Source organism: Pongo pygmaeus, chromosome 19 (assembly GCF_028885625.2).
Source record: "Pongo pygmaeus isolate AG05252 chromosome 19, NHGRI_mPonPyg2-v2.0_pri, whole genome shotgun sequence".
Classification (NCBI taxonomy): Eukaryota; Metazoa; Chordata; class Mammalia; order Primates; family Hominidae; genus Pongo; species Pongo pygmaeus.
The window spans coordinates 43452502-43470829 of record NC_072392.2 but is presented as its reverse complement, the minus strand read 5'-3'; the positions used below and the strand labels follow the sequence as shown (position 1 = coordinate 43470829).

The following is an 18328-nucleotide window of genomic DNA, read 5'->3' as shown; positions in this document are numbered from 1 at the left end:
GTCTGGAGTTGCGTTCATAGTAATATACCAGTGTCATTTCCTCAGTTTTGACAAAGGCACCCTGGTCACGACAACGTTAATGATGGGGAAACTGGGTGAGGGGTACACACGAGAACTCTCTGTACATCCCGGCAACTTTTCTGTAAATCTAAAATTATTCCAAAGTAAAAAGTTTATTTAAGAAAATAAACAACGGTTTAGAACAGTGGTCCCCAACCTTTTTGGCACCAGGAACTGGTTTCATGGAAGATAATTTTTCCAGGGACAGGGAGTGGGGGATGGTTTCCAGAGGATTAAAGTGCATTACATTTATCACGCACTTTATTCTATTACATTGTAATATATAATGAAATAATTATACAACTCAGCATAATGTAGAAATCAGTGAGAGCCCTGAGCTTGTTTTCCTGCAACTAGACAGTCCAATCTGGGGGTGATGGGAGACGGTGACAGATCATCAGGCATTAGATTCTCACAAGAAGCACATAACCTAGATCCCTCGCGTGTGCAGTTCACAACAGGGTTTGTGCTCCTGTGAGAATCTAATGCCGCTGCTGATCTGACAGCTGGGAGAACTCAGGTGGTAATGCGAGCAATGGGGAGCAGCTGTAAACACGCTCCTCCTGCTGTGTGGCCCAGTTCCTAAGAGGCCAAGTGGACCCGTACCTGTCAGTGGCCTGGGGGATGGGTCCCCTGTTTTAGATGACAAACCACTTATGCCTAGTGTTCCATTGTTGGAATGCTAAGCACATGGGAGTTATTTATATCCTACTGCTCAAGGTCACTGCCAAGGTCTGACTGCAAAAATTCAAAAAACTGCAACCTCCGGCATAAATGGGTTAAGAAGTCAAAAGATTCTCTGACAGACGTGGGTTTTTAATGCTGTTTGGAACTTTGGCTTCTGAATACTGCACCTATTTTTGATGGGCAGAACTTATAGAGCCAATTCCCACTGAAAGCACACAGAATCCATCAGGGCCAGGGTAGGGGTCAGGGGCAGCAGTGGGTATCGAATCAGAGTCCAAAGAACTGTTTGGGTTAAGAAACAGAATAAAATAGACCCATACCCCTGGGGCCAGCCCTTGTAGCCGAAGCCCTGGAGAACTGCTCTAACTCAGGGTTCCCCCATCACTAGGCTTCCACACATGTACAAGGAGAAACTCCCAGAGGTAGAACTGAACCAAGGTAGCCCTCTCCTCAGTCTGTAGGAGCTGAAGCTGGGTTTACTAAAGGAAATAGCCTTTTCTTTCTAGGGTTTAGAATACTCTGGCTACAGCCTAGGAACTGACATGAGATTTGGGAGGAAGAAAAAGAGAAATCTTGAGAAGGGGTTTCTGGAGAGTCTGGGGAAGATGGAATGACAGCAGCTAACGGTTCCTTGTGGTTCTTAAAGCCCAGGAAGAAAGCTGCCAGGCCCAGGTACCTCCAGCAGGCTCCTGCAGCCCAGTCCGCCATCCTGCTCCCCATCCACTCCAGCCTCACTTCCTCCTGGCCCTGCTGGTGAGGACACCCTTGGTACCAATTGGGGGGATGGAAGGAGGACACTTGGCCAGCTCTGTCAGGCTGGTGTGCTGCCCTCTCTGTCCTAAGCTCTGGGCTGACTCCCGCTGTCTCTCCTGATTCAGAAAACTGCCTCTAGTCAGCCGTTCCCAGCCTTCCTTCACTCCCCAGGAGGCTGTTGAGAGCTGCCGTGTGTGCAGGCCTCTCTAGCTGCCTCTGCTGGGTCTGGCTCTCACCTGGGATTAACAGTAGCTGAGGGTAAGAGAGAGGTGGGAAATTGTTCATTTTTCCTCCTCCACCCCCGCACTTGACTTTCACAACTGCCTGTGCCAGCAAGCAGCACATGGGTTATTCCCATTTCACAAAAGGAGGAGACTGAAGCTTTGGAAGGTGAAAGGGCTTGGCCAGGTGACTAAATCCAAGCATTCCAAGAAGAAGGAGAGAGAAGTGGTTGAGACTGAGGACTCACAGTCAGGTGTGGAGGGGCACCCGGCTCTGCTCCTCTGTGGCTCTAGGACCCTGGTGAGTTTCTCTACCCACTGAGTGCTAGCTTCCTCAACTGTGAGACGGGGAAAATGGTCTCTATTAAGTAGGGTGTTGGGATAATTAAATAACACATCAGTGTACCCATCATGACACGCCAGATGTGCTCTGTGTCAACTTTGAGGCAAAAGAACCCAGAGGCTCTCAGGGGCCCCAGGACCCCACTGTGGCCACCAGTGCAGCTCAATAACCAGACAGCAGAGGCCTCCCAGGACAGGGCTGCTTTGGCTCCTGGCAGCACAAGCCCTTCATGAATGAAAAGGACGTTGGCATGGGAAGAGGGGAGTGCTACTGCATCCAAGAAATCTTTGGGGCACTTGCCCTAGCCTTCCTGGAGAGGGCCATCTCACCTGGGGGCACCAACTCTCCCAGGGCTCATGGCAGGTGACTCATGGAGGTGACTCATGGCAGCAGGCATAGCTGGGAAGGGGGTTCTTTGGGGCTATGATCCCTACACTGGCCTCTCTTGCAGGACTTAACTGAAAGCCAGAGCTAAGAGTAACCTGTGTCACACCACCCACTTGGGGCCAAACCCTGGGCTATTGGAGACATCTACCATGTCATGATGAAATCTACTTACTCAGTAAATAAATAGGTATTTATTTTTATATCTGTCGCAACCAAGCAACTGCCATATTGGGCCCAACACTCAATGGGGATTCTGTGGCAAACAAACCCAAACAGCAAGGCCGTGTCTCATGGTGCTCGCACCCCAGGGGGAGCAGACAGACCACAGACAACAAATCAGCTAGGTCACTCCAGAAAGTGGTCAGTGTCATTGAGAAAATAAACTCAGGTGCGCAGGCGAGAATGATGGGCAGGGGGTGATCTTTAGATCACATCACCAGGGACGACTGCCTGGAGGCGGTGACAACACTCAACACCAGAAAAATATTCACAGGATGAGTCATGGGCAGAGCACTCCAGGGAAGGGGGGAGCAAGTTCAAAGGTTAGAGTCTACCGAGCAAAGGAGAAGGTGAGCAAGCAGAGGCGAGAGAGGCCAGATCAAGGAAGGCAACTGGCATTTATCCTGAAGGAAACAGGAAGCACTGAAAAAGGATGGGATCTAAGTCACCTTTCTAGGTAAGCACCCTGGCTGCTGGGTGGAAAATGGAATGCAAGGGGCGAGGTGCCGCTGCAGAGATTCTGCAGGAGGTGACAGCAGCCTGGACCATGGTGCTGGAGATGGGGAGGGAGAGAGGCAGGCGGGTCAGCAGTGTGCCTTGGGGGAGAGCCACAGGGCCTTGCCCACACAGGTGAGAGCAAGGGAAGAAGTTATAGCACATTTTAATTTGGACTAGCCATGTTCTAAGTGCTGGATAATCATGAGGCTTGTGACTACCATACAGGACAGTCCAGATAGAAATTTTTAAAAGATTTCCATATTGAGGAGAGGAAGAAAAAAAAAAAAAGACCTTAATGATCATAGATTTTCTGAGTGTTAGGTGTATGTATGTGATTTCTTTCCTTCTCTGTTTCCAAAGTATCTATATATAATGAATTCATGCTGCTTTTTACACAGCAGCAAAAGCCAATATTTTTAATTTTAGGATAGAAGTAGGGGATTTATGAGATCTGACTGGGTGAACCATGCCTGCCAAGTAGGACTAATCTGCACTCCATGAGAGCTGACCTGCACCCCTGGCACCTGGCAGAGTACACACTCCGGGTACGCTGGTTGGTTAGTTGGCTGGCTGGCAGGTGGGTAGGTTGCACAGACAGGAAGAGAGAACAATGGAAGGATGACAGCATATTGTAGCAGTCAGAAGACTAAACTAAATTCAGACTCTTATTTCCAAATTCCAAGCTATCATTTACTAGCTGTGTGATTTTAAACAACTTACTTAACCATTCTGTGCTTTAATTTCCTCAAGTATAAAATGGCAACAATGATAGTAATTTCCTTATAGGAGTTCATGAGAAGTGAGATTATCTGTCTTACAAAACACAGAAACGTTTAACACAGTGTCTGCCACACAGCCAATGCTTCCAGATATGTTGGCTGTTGTAAGTATGATGAACAAATCAATGCCCAGCGTGGGGCTGCCCTAGTTCATCAGGCAATAGCATTCAGGGCACTTGTTGGAGCCACATGTACCCTGGATCCCTCCTGGCTGCTGCTGTCCCTCCCCATCCTCCTTCTCAAGAGTAGAGAGCATCAACCCTTAGTCTTAGCCACGGGGAAGCTAGCCCTCAGGTTTGTGTGTGTTCCCTCTGCTTGGCCCCTCATGCCTATCCCTGCGCTGAGCCCCAGCTTGCATACCTGCACCACCTCCGGCCTCACGTTGAAAGTGTACAGCCAGTCGCTGAAGCGGGGGTAACTGTTGAGCTCTGGGGTCCTCTCACCGGGAGCCACGCTCAGCTTGCACTGCCTCTGCTTACAAATGTAACGGACCAGCTTCGCCTGCAGAAAGTCCAAAAAAGAAAGCCTGTGTTCATCTGTGGCCCAACCATATGGCAGGCCCAAGCACACTACAGGGGAGCTCAGGCAGACACAAGCAATGTGATGAGGGAAGGGGCTGGCTCTCCTCTCTGCTGTTTGCAGGGGAGGGGAAAGGGTGGAGAAGGGTCTGGGAGAACAGGCAGAGGCTGGTGGCCACCCATGAGCCCCCTGCCCTACCCAAGGCGGCTGACACTGCCCACCTCAGGACATGAGCGTCATGGGCAACACTGGTCAGAACAGAGAGCTGGGTTAAATATAAGGCAGCCTTCCTACCAGCCTGGCCAACATGGCAAAACCCTGTCTCTACCAGAAATACAATAATTAGCCGAGCATGGTGGCACATGCCTGTAGTCCTAGCTACTTGGGAGGCTAAGGTGGGAGGATCGCTTGAGCCCAGGAGGTCAAGGCTGCAGTGAGCCATCATCACACCACCGCACTCCAGCCTGGGTGACAGAACAAGACCGTGACTCGGGAAAAAAAAGAAGGCTTTCCTGCCAGGGTGGGGTCAGGGAGTTGGTAATTGCTAATATGGAAGACCTGCTGGTTTGGGGAGAATGGGTAACCTCCCGCCTAGGATGCTTCCAGCAAAGAATCCAACTGCCTGGGTTGGGATCCAAAGGCTCAGTCACACCCTAGCTCTGTGACCTTGGACAAGTTACTCAACCCCCTATCAAAGTCTCCATCTTGTCAAAGGTCTCCATCTTGTCCTCCAGAAAAATGGGGATAACAGAAGCTGACTCTCAGAGAGATGGAAGAAATGCCGCGTTTGGCACGTAGTGAGCACCGCAAGTGTAGCCATGACCACTGAGCAGCAGCAGTATTGGCCAGGGTCCTGGACTCAGATTCCCAGTAGGCTTTCAGGGATCCACACCCTGAAATGTATGCACATTTCAGATATGCAAGTCTGTGTATTTTCTAGAGTTATTGTCCAAAGCTTTCAAAAGACTCGCAAATGGCTAAAACTTCAAGTAAGATAAGCTTACACAAGGACAGCCTGACTTGGGTCAACCCGACAAACACTCGGCTCTGACTGGGTGCCCGGCATTGGACTGGGGAACATGGGATACAGAGAAGCACAAGGAGGGCATGGCCCAGGTATGATGAAAAATAAGGGACTCGCATTCCAAACAGAGGTCAGGCTCGACAGATGGAAACCAGCTCACCGCCAGAAGACCAGGGAGCTGCCTGGCTTGGCTACGGCCAAGTGACCCAGGGACCCAGGGAGAGCTCCTGAAATGTTGCTAAGACTCTGGTGGCCTCCTAATGGTGACTTCCAAGCATCCCCCCAAAATAAGTACCACCTTCACAGTCTCTTACAGGAACCTGCCTTCTGAAGACACTTCTCAACCCTGCTGTCCCTCATGGTTTTGGTGTTAATTCATTCCTTTTCCTTTCATCTGTAAATATAGGTTGTGCATTTCGAATCCAAAAACCCAAAATCCGAAACGCTTCCAAAGACCCAGAATCTGAACCTCTCCAAAATCTAAAACATTTTGAGCACTGACATGATGCTCCAAAGAAATGCTCACTGGAGCATTTTGGATTTTGAACTTTTGGGTTTGGGATGCTTAGCCATTAAGTATAATACAAATATTCCAGAATTCTAAAAAATCAAAAATCCAAAACACTTTGGACCTCAAGCATTTCAAACAAGGGATACTCAGCCTGTATCTCACTATATTTTTCTTTTTTTGGGATGGTCACCAAGGCTGGCAGGCTGGGGTGCAGTGGCACGATCTTGGCTCACTGCAACCTCCGCCTCCTGGGTTCAAGTGATTCTTGTGCCTCAGCCTCCCAAGTAGTTGGAACTATAGGTGCATGCCACCATAAAGGGCTAATTTTTGTATTTTTAGTAGAGACGGGTTTTCACCATGTTGGCCAGGCTGGTCTCCAACTTCTGACCTCAGATGATCTGCCCACTTCCGCCTCCCAAAGTGTTGGGATTACAGGCATGAGCCAGCACTTTGGGAGGCTAAGGTGGGCAGATCACTTGATCTGAGTATAAAACAAAACACTCAGGATCACTGCACCAGGACCTTAGTACATTCTTCTAAAGAGCAAGGACTCTTGTTAACAGAGTCACAATATTTTACAAAGAAAAAAATGATGAATTAATAATTTTTAATTTCAAATACCTAGAAAGACTCCAAATTTCCAATTAGAATAAAAACTTATAACCAGTTTGGGGCCATAGACCCTTTTGGAAGTCTAGGGAGGCCCATGATCTCTTTTCAAAGAACAATACTTTCATTTATTTCTTTTTTTTATCTTTATCTTTTTTTTTTTTTGAGATGGGGGTCTCACTATGTTGCCTAGGCTGGTCTTGAACTCCTGGGCTTAAGCAATCCTCCCACCTCAGCCTCTCAAAGTCCTGGGATTACAGGCGTGAGCCATCGCACCTGGACAGAACAATGCTTTGAAATGTATAAAACGACGCACTTACAATTACAAAGGAAATCAATTCTATTTAAACACATTTATCAAATTACTGAAAACTGTGATAGATGGCCAGTCATGGTGGCTCACGCCTGTAATCCTAGCACTTTGGGACGCCAAGGCAGGTGGATCACCTAAAATCAGAGGTTCGAGACCAGCCCGGTCAATATGGTGAAATGCTGTCTCTACTAAAAATACAAAAATTAGCCAGGCGTGGTGGTACATGCCTGTAATCCCAGCTACTCGGGAGGCTGAGGCAGGAGAATCACTTGAACCCAGGAGGCAGAGGTTGCAGTAAGCCAAGATCGTGCCACTGCACCCCAGCCTGCCAGCCTTGGTGATCGTCTCAAATAAAAAGAAAAATATATTGAGATACAGGCTGAGTATCCCTTGTCTGATTGCACTTCAGCCTGGGTGACAGAGCAAGACTCTGTCTCAAAAAAAAAAAAAAAAAAAAAAAAACCTGTGATAGAGTCATAAAAGCTTCTTTATTAAAGTATTAAACATCCAACAGTGCATCTAATAACTGCCATAACTTTAAAGTTGTGACAAGTGTAAACTGCTTTTTCAGATAGCTCCACAACTGTGATTCCTACTGGTGACCAAGTCACAGGTGTTTGTTAAGATAACTGTGCCTCATTGCCTACAACCAAGTGGAACGACACGCTAAATTCCAGTTAAGGTTAATGAAAATAAAAGTGCAATTTTCTTCCCCATCTACGTTCATGGATGGACCCCCTGAATTCTATCCACAGACGCCAGGTCAAGAACTCCTATGGCTAGAGAGATGTGAGCATGAAATGAGACCCATAATAATGAAACCACTGCTGCCACATCAGCGTTTCTGAAATTTCCCCCAGAAAACTAGTTTGGCCCCAGGCTCACCAACAATCTGACAGAGCCAGATTCAACCCCCTTGGGGTTACTTAACCCTCTCGCATGGCCCCTGCTCCCTTCAGGGTGCTAGGGGCTCAGTGGCAAGTGCAGACAACTGCTGGAGAGGGAGCACTGAGTCAGAATCAAAATAATTCCACACTCTCAACTGCACAGTTTTGATGTCTGGTGAAACCACAGACCCAGAGGCTGATCCCCTGACATTCCTGCAACCCCTGCCCCTCACGCGCCCAGAGCAGACCCTGCTAAATCAAACATACTGCTGAGGCTCAGGACTCTGAGTCTACTTGCTGTCCTATTATGGAACCTAAGCCCTGGGGAGCACCTACAGAGCATGAAGCTCACAACCGTAGACACATGAGTAAGCTTTTATCCTACAGGTCTAAGTGGAGGCACTCATGTGCCCTATCCTGGCTTACCCCACTCTGATCCATCCCGCCCAGTGAGACCAGAGGCAAATTCCAAAACCAGGGCCCCAACTTCCCCCAGCCCCCCAGCTCCGTTCCATAGCCCCTGGCCCTGCCCACCAGGCACACACTCACCCAACAGCTATTCCTCCAATACCTGCTGGAGTTTCCTACCCAGGCCAAGTCAGAGTCCGCCTCTCCCCTTCCTGGTGTGTCATGTGTGACTCTTTCAGAGCCCCGATCATGAAGTTACTATCATACTACAGTTAACAGCTTCTGCCTCGGTCTCCCCCAATAGACACAAGCTCCCAGGCTTCTGAGTTGAACACATCTGGGTTCAAATCCACCATATACTAGGCTGCACTGCCCCAAGGAAGAAAATTAATTTTTCTGAGTCTCAGTTCACCCACCTGTAAACAGGAATGATGATACCTAGCTCATATTCAACTACAGCATGGAGACCTCCAAAAGACTAGGTTAGATCCCCCTATAATTACACATCAGGGCAGGGGCCGTATTTCCCTCATATCCCCAGTTCCTACTACAGCACCTGGCACATAACATGTGCTCAGGAGTGCCAGAGGAAGAAAATGTGTGGTTCTTATCCCCATGTTTCTCACAGCCAGCCCTTCCCTCCATTCCACGCGGCTCTGAAACCACCACTTCAAAGGGCTGACCAGAGACAGGTCTATAAATCAAACAGCTGTGCAAACTCAAAACCACTCTTTTCTACATTAACTGGAGAGGTCGGGCTGCTGGCACTAAAAGCAGCAGCACTAGAGCCCTTCTGTCACTGGCACATGGCTTTCAAGGGTCCTGCCTCTGGGAGTGATTCATAACATATGCCATTTGCACAAGACTTTGGCCACCACAGGCCAACATTGAGATGAGCCCACCTGGCCTTAGCCTGAGCCAGCGTTTGGGCCTTCCCCAGTCCAGCCTCCCCACAACCTGCCTTCCCTTTTCAGCTTTGAGGCACTGGGTCCCCTGCTAAGCAAGCTCTTCCCAGTGACTCTCCGCCTACAAGGATCAGCTCAGACACCACTTCATCCAGGAAGCCTTCCTCAAGCCCTCCAGCCCCCTGCCCAGATCACATATCGCAGTTCTGATTTTTCACGCTTGTCTGCTTCCCTCTTCAGGCTGGAAACTCTGGGAGGTGGGGGTCCAGCTGGTGTTCTTGGTCACCAGCAGACCTCAGGAGCCAGCACAGCACCCAGCACATGGTCTGCTTTTTTTCTTTTTTCATAATAGAGATGGGGTCTTGCCATGCTGCCCAGGCTGGTCTCTAACTCCTAGGCTCAAGTGATCCTCTTGTGTTAGCTTCCCAAAGTGCTGGGATTAAAGGCATGAGCCACTACACCTGGCCTGGTTTGCTATTTTAAAACCTTTGTTGAAAGGATGAACACACAAACACACAATACATTGTGCCAGACAGGCACACAAAGTTTATCAAATGGCAGCGAAAAACAAACACCAACTGGGCAAGTGATGAGACAGGGGTCTGAACATCTCAAAAGCCAGGGCAGCTTCCCTAGAAGAGGAGCGAGCGGTTTCTTTTTTTAAAGGCCAGTAGAGATCCCCGCTAGACAGCCCAAAGCAGGCCCATGGGTAGGACTGTGCAGAACTTGAAGTGATTCTTCTCTGCACCCAGATAACCCATAAACCTGACTAGCTGTGCCTGAGACAAGGAAAAGGGAAGACATGCAGTGCAGCACGACCCAGCTACTGGCAGGTCTGGTGTCCTGGCAGCTGCTATCTCCCAGAACTTGTCAAGAATCAACCTCTGCAGATTTGGGTTCTGCTGATGGAGCAAAACTTCTCTGGTTGACGAAGGATGGAGGTGGCCTGCAGGCAGCCACTCCCGTCAGAGTGAAATGAAGCTGCTCTCACTTCTTGGAAAGTTGGTTGCAGTCACAGAAGCGCCAAGGGGCTACTTTCCCAGACAAACCACAGTGGGGCCTGCCAGCCCAGCCCTGGGGGCCTAAAAGGGGACCTTTCATTGGTAGCGTCATTTTCTCTTAACCACAAAACCGCAAGATATAAATTTTCCGGAATAGACAAGCACCTGGGGTTTCAGGGATGGGACCAGCAGCAAAAAGGAAAGAGTCATTAGGTCTCTGGCCACAGGGGAGGCCCTGGGCTGGAACCAACATCTCTCACGCCCCAATATTCTTTTGCTTCAAGAATGTACTGTGGGCCCACCCCAGCCCTGACCAGAGTCTGACTTACAGAAAGAGAATAGCATCAGGCCAGCCACAAACAGTTGGAGGGTGCTACCGATACTACAGCAGGCGCTCACTAAGTATCTGGGGCTGAAGGAGCTCAGCTGTAGTCCCAGCTCTAACATCTAAAATCAAAGATCTTGGGGAAATCCCCCTTGGCTCAACTTCAGTCTTACCACCTATAAAAAGAGTATCATTTTATGGAGGTTGAGGCCAAGTGAGTTGCCATATACAAAGTGCTTGGAACAAACAAAAAACAAACCACGGGTCCTATTATTCTACCACTGGTTATTCCAGCCATACCTAGGAGTCAGTGTGGCTCCATGAAGGACATCTCTAGCCCTAAAGTCCCTTGACACCACTCCCTTAGGTGAACATAGCCATGGGATCTAATCAGCGAGCCTCACTTTTCCTACCTGTAAAATGGGGTTGATCTACCTCAAAAGGCTGTTGTGAAGGCTTACATGAGAAAAATATGAATGCAAAATGCTCAGCAAAACGTGTGGAACACAGAAAACACTCCTGCGCGGCAGCGGACGTGGGTGGTGTTCTTCTCAGGCGAAGCCCTCACGTTCTCTCTTATTACCTCCCTAGGCAATACAGAAGATACGGGTGGGAATCTGCCCGTGTCAGACATGGGACTAAGGAAGACCCTGAAATCTGGTCTTGACTTCAGGACAATGCTGGAGGAACCCATGAATCAGATATATTTCTTCTAAAGGCGAGAGGGCCAAGACCTGTACCCACCCAGCTGACTCCAGGGAACCCAATCCCATCCTCTTTTGAGTGCTCACCTCCAACCTCAGCACCAGAGGATGTGATGGGAATGAAATGACATCGGCTCCACTTGCCCAAAGGAACATCTGCACCTGTAACCTGGCATCCTGATCAGCCTCAGTGTCATCTGCCACCCCAGCTGCTCTGGTATGACTCTGGCACAGGCCTCCCAAATGGAGGCTCCATGAGTATCACTTGGATGGTGGTGAGGCTTGTCAGACATCCCTGGAGAGCGTGGGCCTGGTTGAGCAGATACTGTGCCAAGAAGCACGTGCCACTGAGGAAAGAGACTTCTTCAGGTAAAGGACACAGTCTCCAGAACTGCAGGGATCCCCAGGAACATGGAGGCCTCACACCCCTACCCTGCAGGTCTTTTCCTTGTCATCCTTCCTTTACACTGCGCCCCAACCTGCCTCTCCATAGCTGGTGCCCCATAGCATGGGTCCTGGGCCCATCCTCCATGGTGTGTCATGGCTGTCCCAGGCAACCTACCCGTGGGTCAGTCTGATTTGGGAGGCTGGGTTCCTCTGTGGCCACAGAACCAACCATCCCTTGGAGGCTGCCACAGTGGAGCTGGAGCAACAGCTGCCTTGCCTCTAAAAGCAAGACCATTTAGCACCAGCTAAAATGGCAGTCTAGACAGAAAGCTCCCACGGGCTTCCACAGGGTGTGTGGACAGGGATGGGCCAGCCATTGTGCTGGACTGGCTGGAAGTGCAGCAGTGACAGGCAGATGACCCACGCCTCCTGTTTACCACCAGCACCTGTTCTGACTGGTCAGAGGCCATGCCTACCATTAGTTAGTGGTCCCATCCCCACCTGCGAGAAGCTTGGGTTTGGCAGCCAGGAGGCTCTACCCCTCGCACCATCACACATCAGCTGTGTGGCAGGATCTAGATCACATCATCTTAGTCTCCTTCTCTGTAAAGCAGAGAAAATACAATACGTGCCCCATAGCACTGCTGAGAATTTGCTGCAGACTCACGTATGCAAAGTGTTTAGTCCAATGTCCAGAACATATAAAGTGCTCACTAAATAGAACTCTGTTAGTGTTACTCCTGCTCAGCCTGCAGAATGACCTCGAAAAGGAGAAGCATGAAGACTTTTGGCAGGTGCCGTTTGGATTATACCCCACCCAGGCTTTTTAGCACCTTTGCAAAAAACACCTCTTTCCAGACGACTGACTTTGCAAACAAAGTCAGCTCCACCCTAAAATTGCAGGGCCTGAGATGGGGAGGTCTCTTCTGTGGGCAACTCTCAAACCCATGATCTTGGCTATGTTAGCAGCCAGATGCCAAGGCCTATTATAGGTTGTCACCCTAACCCTGACTTTGGTCGTTGGCTGACACAGGACCCTCTCAGTGGCCCAGATCTTCATGTCTCAGAAGCAGGGCAGGGGGTTAAATCTGTTGTGACAGATGTCACAGATGTTAACATATAAATGAGCAAATGAATCCAAGGCACAGGCTAACATGGACACTAGTTTCCCATGTATAGTAGCAGGCTCCCTCAGTTACAGAATCATGTCAGTACTCATTTGTCAACCTAGTAGCGTTAACAATCTTTTCCTTATGTATGGTACCATATCACTTCCTCTACCTGGACTGTCAATGAAAATTCCAGAGGCTAGGAATTAGAGTAGATCCCCAATAGCACAAGGGTGACTGATGTCCCAATCTTCACACACACACAACCCTAAAGCTGGCAATGTCCCTAAAGCACATCATTCCCTCCACAAAATACACTCATGTGTAACTGAAAACACTACAGACCCTTCCAGACTTCTGATGGGATGTACTGTGTATTCAACATTGAGTAAAGAAAAACAAAGCTACATCGGGATGTGGGTACTGGACAGCACACTGGGCTCACTCACTGGCTCAGGGATGCTCACCTGCATGCCTGCCATCGAGTCCAGCCTCAGCCAAATGACGAGTCACTGCTCATCCTTCACCGTCACTCACAAATCATAAAACCTCGCATGTGAAACCCACAAGACTTAAAGGTGTACTTCATCATTCCCATCTTACAATGAAGAAACCAAGGCACCAGCCTTTGTAACTTTCTTGAATCCTGTGGTTAAAGAAGGAATTCCAACCTCAATCTAATGCTCTCTATGCACCTCTCAAAATAATGACTCCTGCAACCCACACCCTAAGCTGTCTTGACTGGTACAAGCAGGATGGCAGTGGGCAGGGTCTACCTCTTTTGCGATCCAAAGCCCAAAATCCAGCCATGCCTAGACTGTTCCAGGCAGTGAATCCTGTGAATAAGAGCCACAGGCTTGCCCACACCCTCTAAATGTATCCAGCCACCCAGCTGGGCCACCACCTCTGGTCCTGACTTGCAGTAACCTACCCTCTGGGCTGTACCCCACCCCTGGCTCTAAGCCAGCATTAAATTCATTAAAACTAGCCATCATCCTGCCTATAACCTGAGGTCATCCCTTTTAAGAAGATCCTAGTATGCTTTACAGAGTGACACGAAGCAACTGGACAGCCACTCCACTCATCCATCACTTGCCTCTTGTTTTATTTAGTCCTCCTGTGGCAGGTGCAGTTGTGGACCAGCTTCCAGCTCACCAGCACCCACAAGACCCTGACTCCTTTCTCCTCAGTAGGCAGCACCAGACTCTTACGTGGTGCCCACAGCAGTCTTTGCTCCTGCCAAGTCGCTGACTACACCATCCCGAACTTCAGGATGCCACCAAAGCCCTGGCAACTTACTCCAGCCTTCACTCCAGTGGTCCCTGAAGCTGCTGCTCCTCCTCCACTATTGACCCGTTCTGTCCATGCCTCGGGGAAGCTCCCCTTACATCTTCCACTTCGTTCCCAAAGCTGGAGTGCGTTTCTGGGGACTTCCCGCCAACCCAGCCAGCTAAGCAGTCTAGCCTGGCTGCCATGGCCAACTTGTTGCAAAATGATTTCTGAGAATGTAAGGAGGCCTCTGGAAGTTGTGATGCAGCTGACAGTTCCAAGCACAGGAACGCAGTGACCATAGCACCCAGCTCCAAGGGCACCAGAGGCAGCCCTTGGCTCCCAGCACTGCCCAGCCCTCAAGGGCACCCACGGGGGCTGACATTCATGGGCATGGGACAGAGCAGGAGAGGCACACAGGGAAAGTGGGGCAAGGAGAGGAGAAAGTACAAGTGACCTCAATCCCTGAGCTGGGCATTTCACAATAGCCAGCCCTCTCCCGGCCTGGCCCGTACCCGCACTCTTCTGGGGAAGCTGCCAGGCTTTTACATTTGTGTAGAGACAACCTCCCAGCCAAGCCTCCCACCAGCAATCCTGCCTTGACGTCAAACTCGGAGTCGGGGAACTTCAAACACAAACAAACAAGTCTAACCCAGACCACAAGTGGAGACGTTCCCAAGGAGGCCAGGGGTGAGAACGGCCACAGCTGGGAACTCAGGGCCTCCTGCCCTTCCCTAAGCTCCACTGGGAATGCAAAGTCTGAGGACCTGACAACAGACTGTAGATGGGAGATTCAACCCCAGGCTGAGACAAAACGAGCTCACTTGTCTAAGAGTATGACTGACTGCCTTTGGCTGGTGCAGCAGTGGGTGCAGGAGACCCTGTATGGAAGCACTGATGAGTTAGCTCCTCTGTGCAACTAGGCACCCACCTTAGATAAATCACATAAATCACCTGTTCCCACTGCTCCAGTACTAAGCATGAGCAGTCAGGGAAAGAAGACTGTGGTCAACTATGGGTTAAAAGCACCCATGATGCTTCCTGGGAAATGCAGAGCTTGAACTGGGCCAGAGTGAATGGCCAAGGGCCCGAGTTTTCTCAGCAACAACTGCTAGGCCATTTCATGCGCCACAGACATTGTGAGATGCCGCAGAACCGAAGAGGAAGGCATTTCCCTGACCTAACAGCCTAATACAGTTCCCACCTGCAAAGCCAAGGTGAGTCAAAACACTGCTCTTCAGAAAGCAATTATTTGAAGTCAGTAAATGATCTGTCTTGATCTGCCTTTCAAGTTTTCCTTCCTGCCTCAATTGATGTAACTCCCCAATATCTCATGTGCTGTTAGTACCCGCAGTCCTTAGGGGCTGTGGGGACCAACAGGACTAAATCATGAGAAAGAAAGACACCCACTTTACCCCCTAACTCCCCTGTGCCTGAAGCAATTGAATAAGGGCAACAAAGAACTTCTGCCCATCATCCAGTCATTCAACAACCAAACCTCTTCCCAATGCCAGGCACCGCTGGACTCCAAGGACAATGGTCGTAAGCGGCAGGGGTCCATAATTTTCAGGAACCCACACAAGTTGGGGGAACAGATGTGTCCGCACAGACACCTGACCGCAGGCTAGGAAAGGCAAAGCAACAGACAGCAGGTCTGAGCGTCCATGACACAGCAGCCCCGCTGCTCGGTGCTTCTGCTGGGAGGCTGAGGGGAGTGCTGGCCCAGGTGTCAGGAGCCACAGGTGTGGTGTTGCTCACAGACCAGATACTTCATCAACACGGCCTGTGTCCCAGTTCAAACACACACTCCACGTGTTTGTCTGAAGGTCACCAGGCCCACAGGGCACAGCCACGAACTAGTTTACCCCCTCAGCTCAACTCCTCAATCACAACAGGTAATCCTGGAGTATTCCTGACATTGCAAACTGAAAGGCACCTGGGTGTGAATTACCAAGCAGGGGCCTAGGGAAAAAGGCAGAGGCTGCACCTAATGGCAAAGGTAAATTTCTGCCAATGGGCCAAACCCCTTACCTATCCTTAAGGCCTGTTCCCTGGGGTGACACTGGAAGGGAGGGATGGGGAAGGCAAGGCACCTTAAACTCTGACCTATATGCACCAACTATGAGAAGGAGACTGTGCCCAGTGCTGGAAAGATAGAGGGCTTTCTTTCCGGGGACGTGACTGTTGGCTTAGCAATTCAGGCCATCACAGAAAAGGACAAAGGGCTGGACAGGGGCAAGGGGCAATGACAGATGAGTGCCCCAGACACCAGGGATCAATGAATGCATTGTGAACTCCCCCAGAAGGATGAGGGGCGCCCGAATTGCCACGCCCTGTGGAGCACCATGCTCAGACTGCTCATCTCCACCTAATATCAGCTCCCAGCTTCTCCCTTGCCCACAGGACCCAGTTTTGTTCAGGGTAGCACTGTGCCCAGTGATGAACTGGTCTCAGTCAGTGGCTCGCAGCCCAGTCTTCACATCACAGCCCACGAGCCTCAGCTTCAGCGAGTGTGACATAATTGATCCGGAATGGGGTCCCTGCACAGCCATCATGATGATTCAGTCCCCACTTTCAGCTTCCCTTGAAGCTGGTTACCTGTGACAGTTTTGGCTAATGAGGCATGAGGACTTGCTTGCTAGGGGACCTGCTGGGAAAGCATGGGACAGATCTTGGGGCTGCCCAACACTTCCTGCCCATTTTGAAAACAGACAAGCTGCAGTGGCCATCTCGCAACCACAAGGATGGCAAGAGCTGCCTGGAAAACCAGAGACAGTATCCCTGTTCAGCTGCAAAACCAGCATATGTGTGCCACCTAACTCCAGACTCACTGTAGGAGAAACATAGTGGCCTATTCCAGTCACATTTTCTGTTACTTGCAACCAAAAGTAGTTCTATTAAGTTCGTAGTATTCCAAACCTCCTTCTACTGCTAATGTTTCTAAGGCTGAGGCTTCCTGCTGGCTTCCAGAAAACCTACAACAGTAAAAAGAAAGTATCCCTCATTCTTCTTCAAACCACATGCCATCCAAAAGCATTCTTCCAAAAGTCCTTAAATCTCGAAGAGCAGCTAATTTTTATGAAGTCCAACTTAATAATCTTTTTGTTTGTTTGTTTGTGCTTTTTATTTCCTATCTAGGAGATATTTGTCAAGCCCACATTCACAAACATATTCTCCTGGGTTCTAGAAGTTTTATTGTTGTATCTTTTTTATTTAGGTTTTTGATCCACGTTGAGTTATTTTTTGTATTCCAGGACTGTTTTAACCACAACTGGATATATTCTTTTTAACTGGGCATTCCTATGTACTAGGCATCATGCTATACATTCTATATTATCTCACCTAATACCTACATGAATCCCCGATAGGTATTTTTATTTTATTGTTTGTTTGTTTATATATTTGAGATGGAGTTTCGTTCTTGTTGCCCAGGCTGGGGTGCAGTGGCCTGATCTTGACTCACTGCAACCTCCGCCTCCCGGGTTCAACCGATTCCCCCGCCTCAGCCTCTCAAGTAGCTGCGATTACAGGTGCCCGCCACCACGCTTAGCTAATTTTTTATATTTTTAGTAGAGATGGGGTTTCACCATGTTGGCCAGGCTGGTCTCGAACTGACCTCAGGCGTTCTGCCGCCTCGGCCTCCCAAAGTGCTGGGATTACAGGTGTGAGCCACTGCGCCCAGCCAGGTACTATTATTAATCTCATTTTACAGCTGAGGAAACTGAGGCTGAGAGAGTTACATATCCTTGAAAAAGGACCCTAGCATACTGTAAACCACATGCAGTACCTTAGAGTACCTTCAAGTCTATTATATAAGACCTGGAGTACAGACAAACATTTGCCACGAGCTAGAGATATGGAATCCTTGTTGTTCTACCCTGATTCAGTTGATGCTGAGTGTTTGGGAATACAACCCCCAGCTGCACCCCTGCACTTAGGAAGACACATGATGACTCAGTTTCCCGGAGTGCACAAGGTAAGGGTGGGGGTGAAGCAGGCTATGTAGGATCTTGCATTTGCTAGAGAAAAAGAATAGGTGGGGGAGCCCCCGCTCCTGGCAGTGGGTGGTGAGGGTTCTTCTTCCCCACTGGGTAGTCACAGGATCATCTGAGTCTACCATACGAGTGTAGACGACCACAGCAGATTGAAGATGGCCACAAAGTATATGACACTCCTCCAATCTAGAGGTCTATTTCCTCTCCCCTTGAACCTGGGTTGGTCTGTGGCTACTTTGTCCAACAGAGTACAGAGTCTCCTAGAGTCCTGACTACTGTGATGAAGAGACCATAATGAGTGGCCCTGGGCCTGCCCCTGATGGAATGGTCCCCACCCAGGGCCAGGTGCATGAGCAGGGCCTTCTTAGACCCTCCAGATCAATGGCTGGTGCCACTTTTTTTTGTTTCAGTCAGG

At 49.5% G+C, this 18328-nt stretch overlaps 1 protein-coding gene across 8 annotated transcripts in view; it reads right to left on the bottom strand.

The window, feature by feature from the left end:
- The window catches only part of KSR1 (kinase suppressor of ras 1), a 169862-nt gene that overhangs the window by 71443 nt on the left and 80091 nt on the right, over positions 1-18328 (bottom strand). For 7 of the 8 annotated variants that reach the window (XM_054459835.2, XM_063656310.1, XM_063656308.1 and 4 more), the window contains exon 2: positions 4308-4448. In XM_054459835.2, coding sequence (XP_054315810.1) covers positions 4308-4448 — 141 coding nt within the window. Of the gene's footprint in view, positions 1-4307; positions 4449-13948; positions 14110-18328 lie in introns of those variants that run through there. The other variant, XM_063656313.1, reaches the window with a different exon arrangement.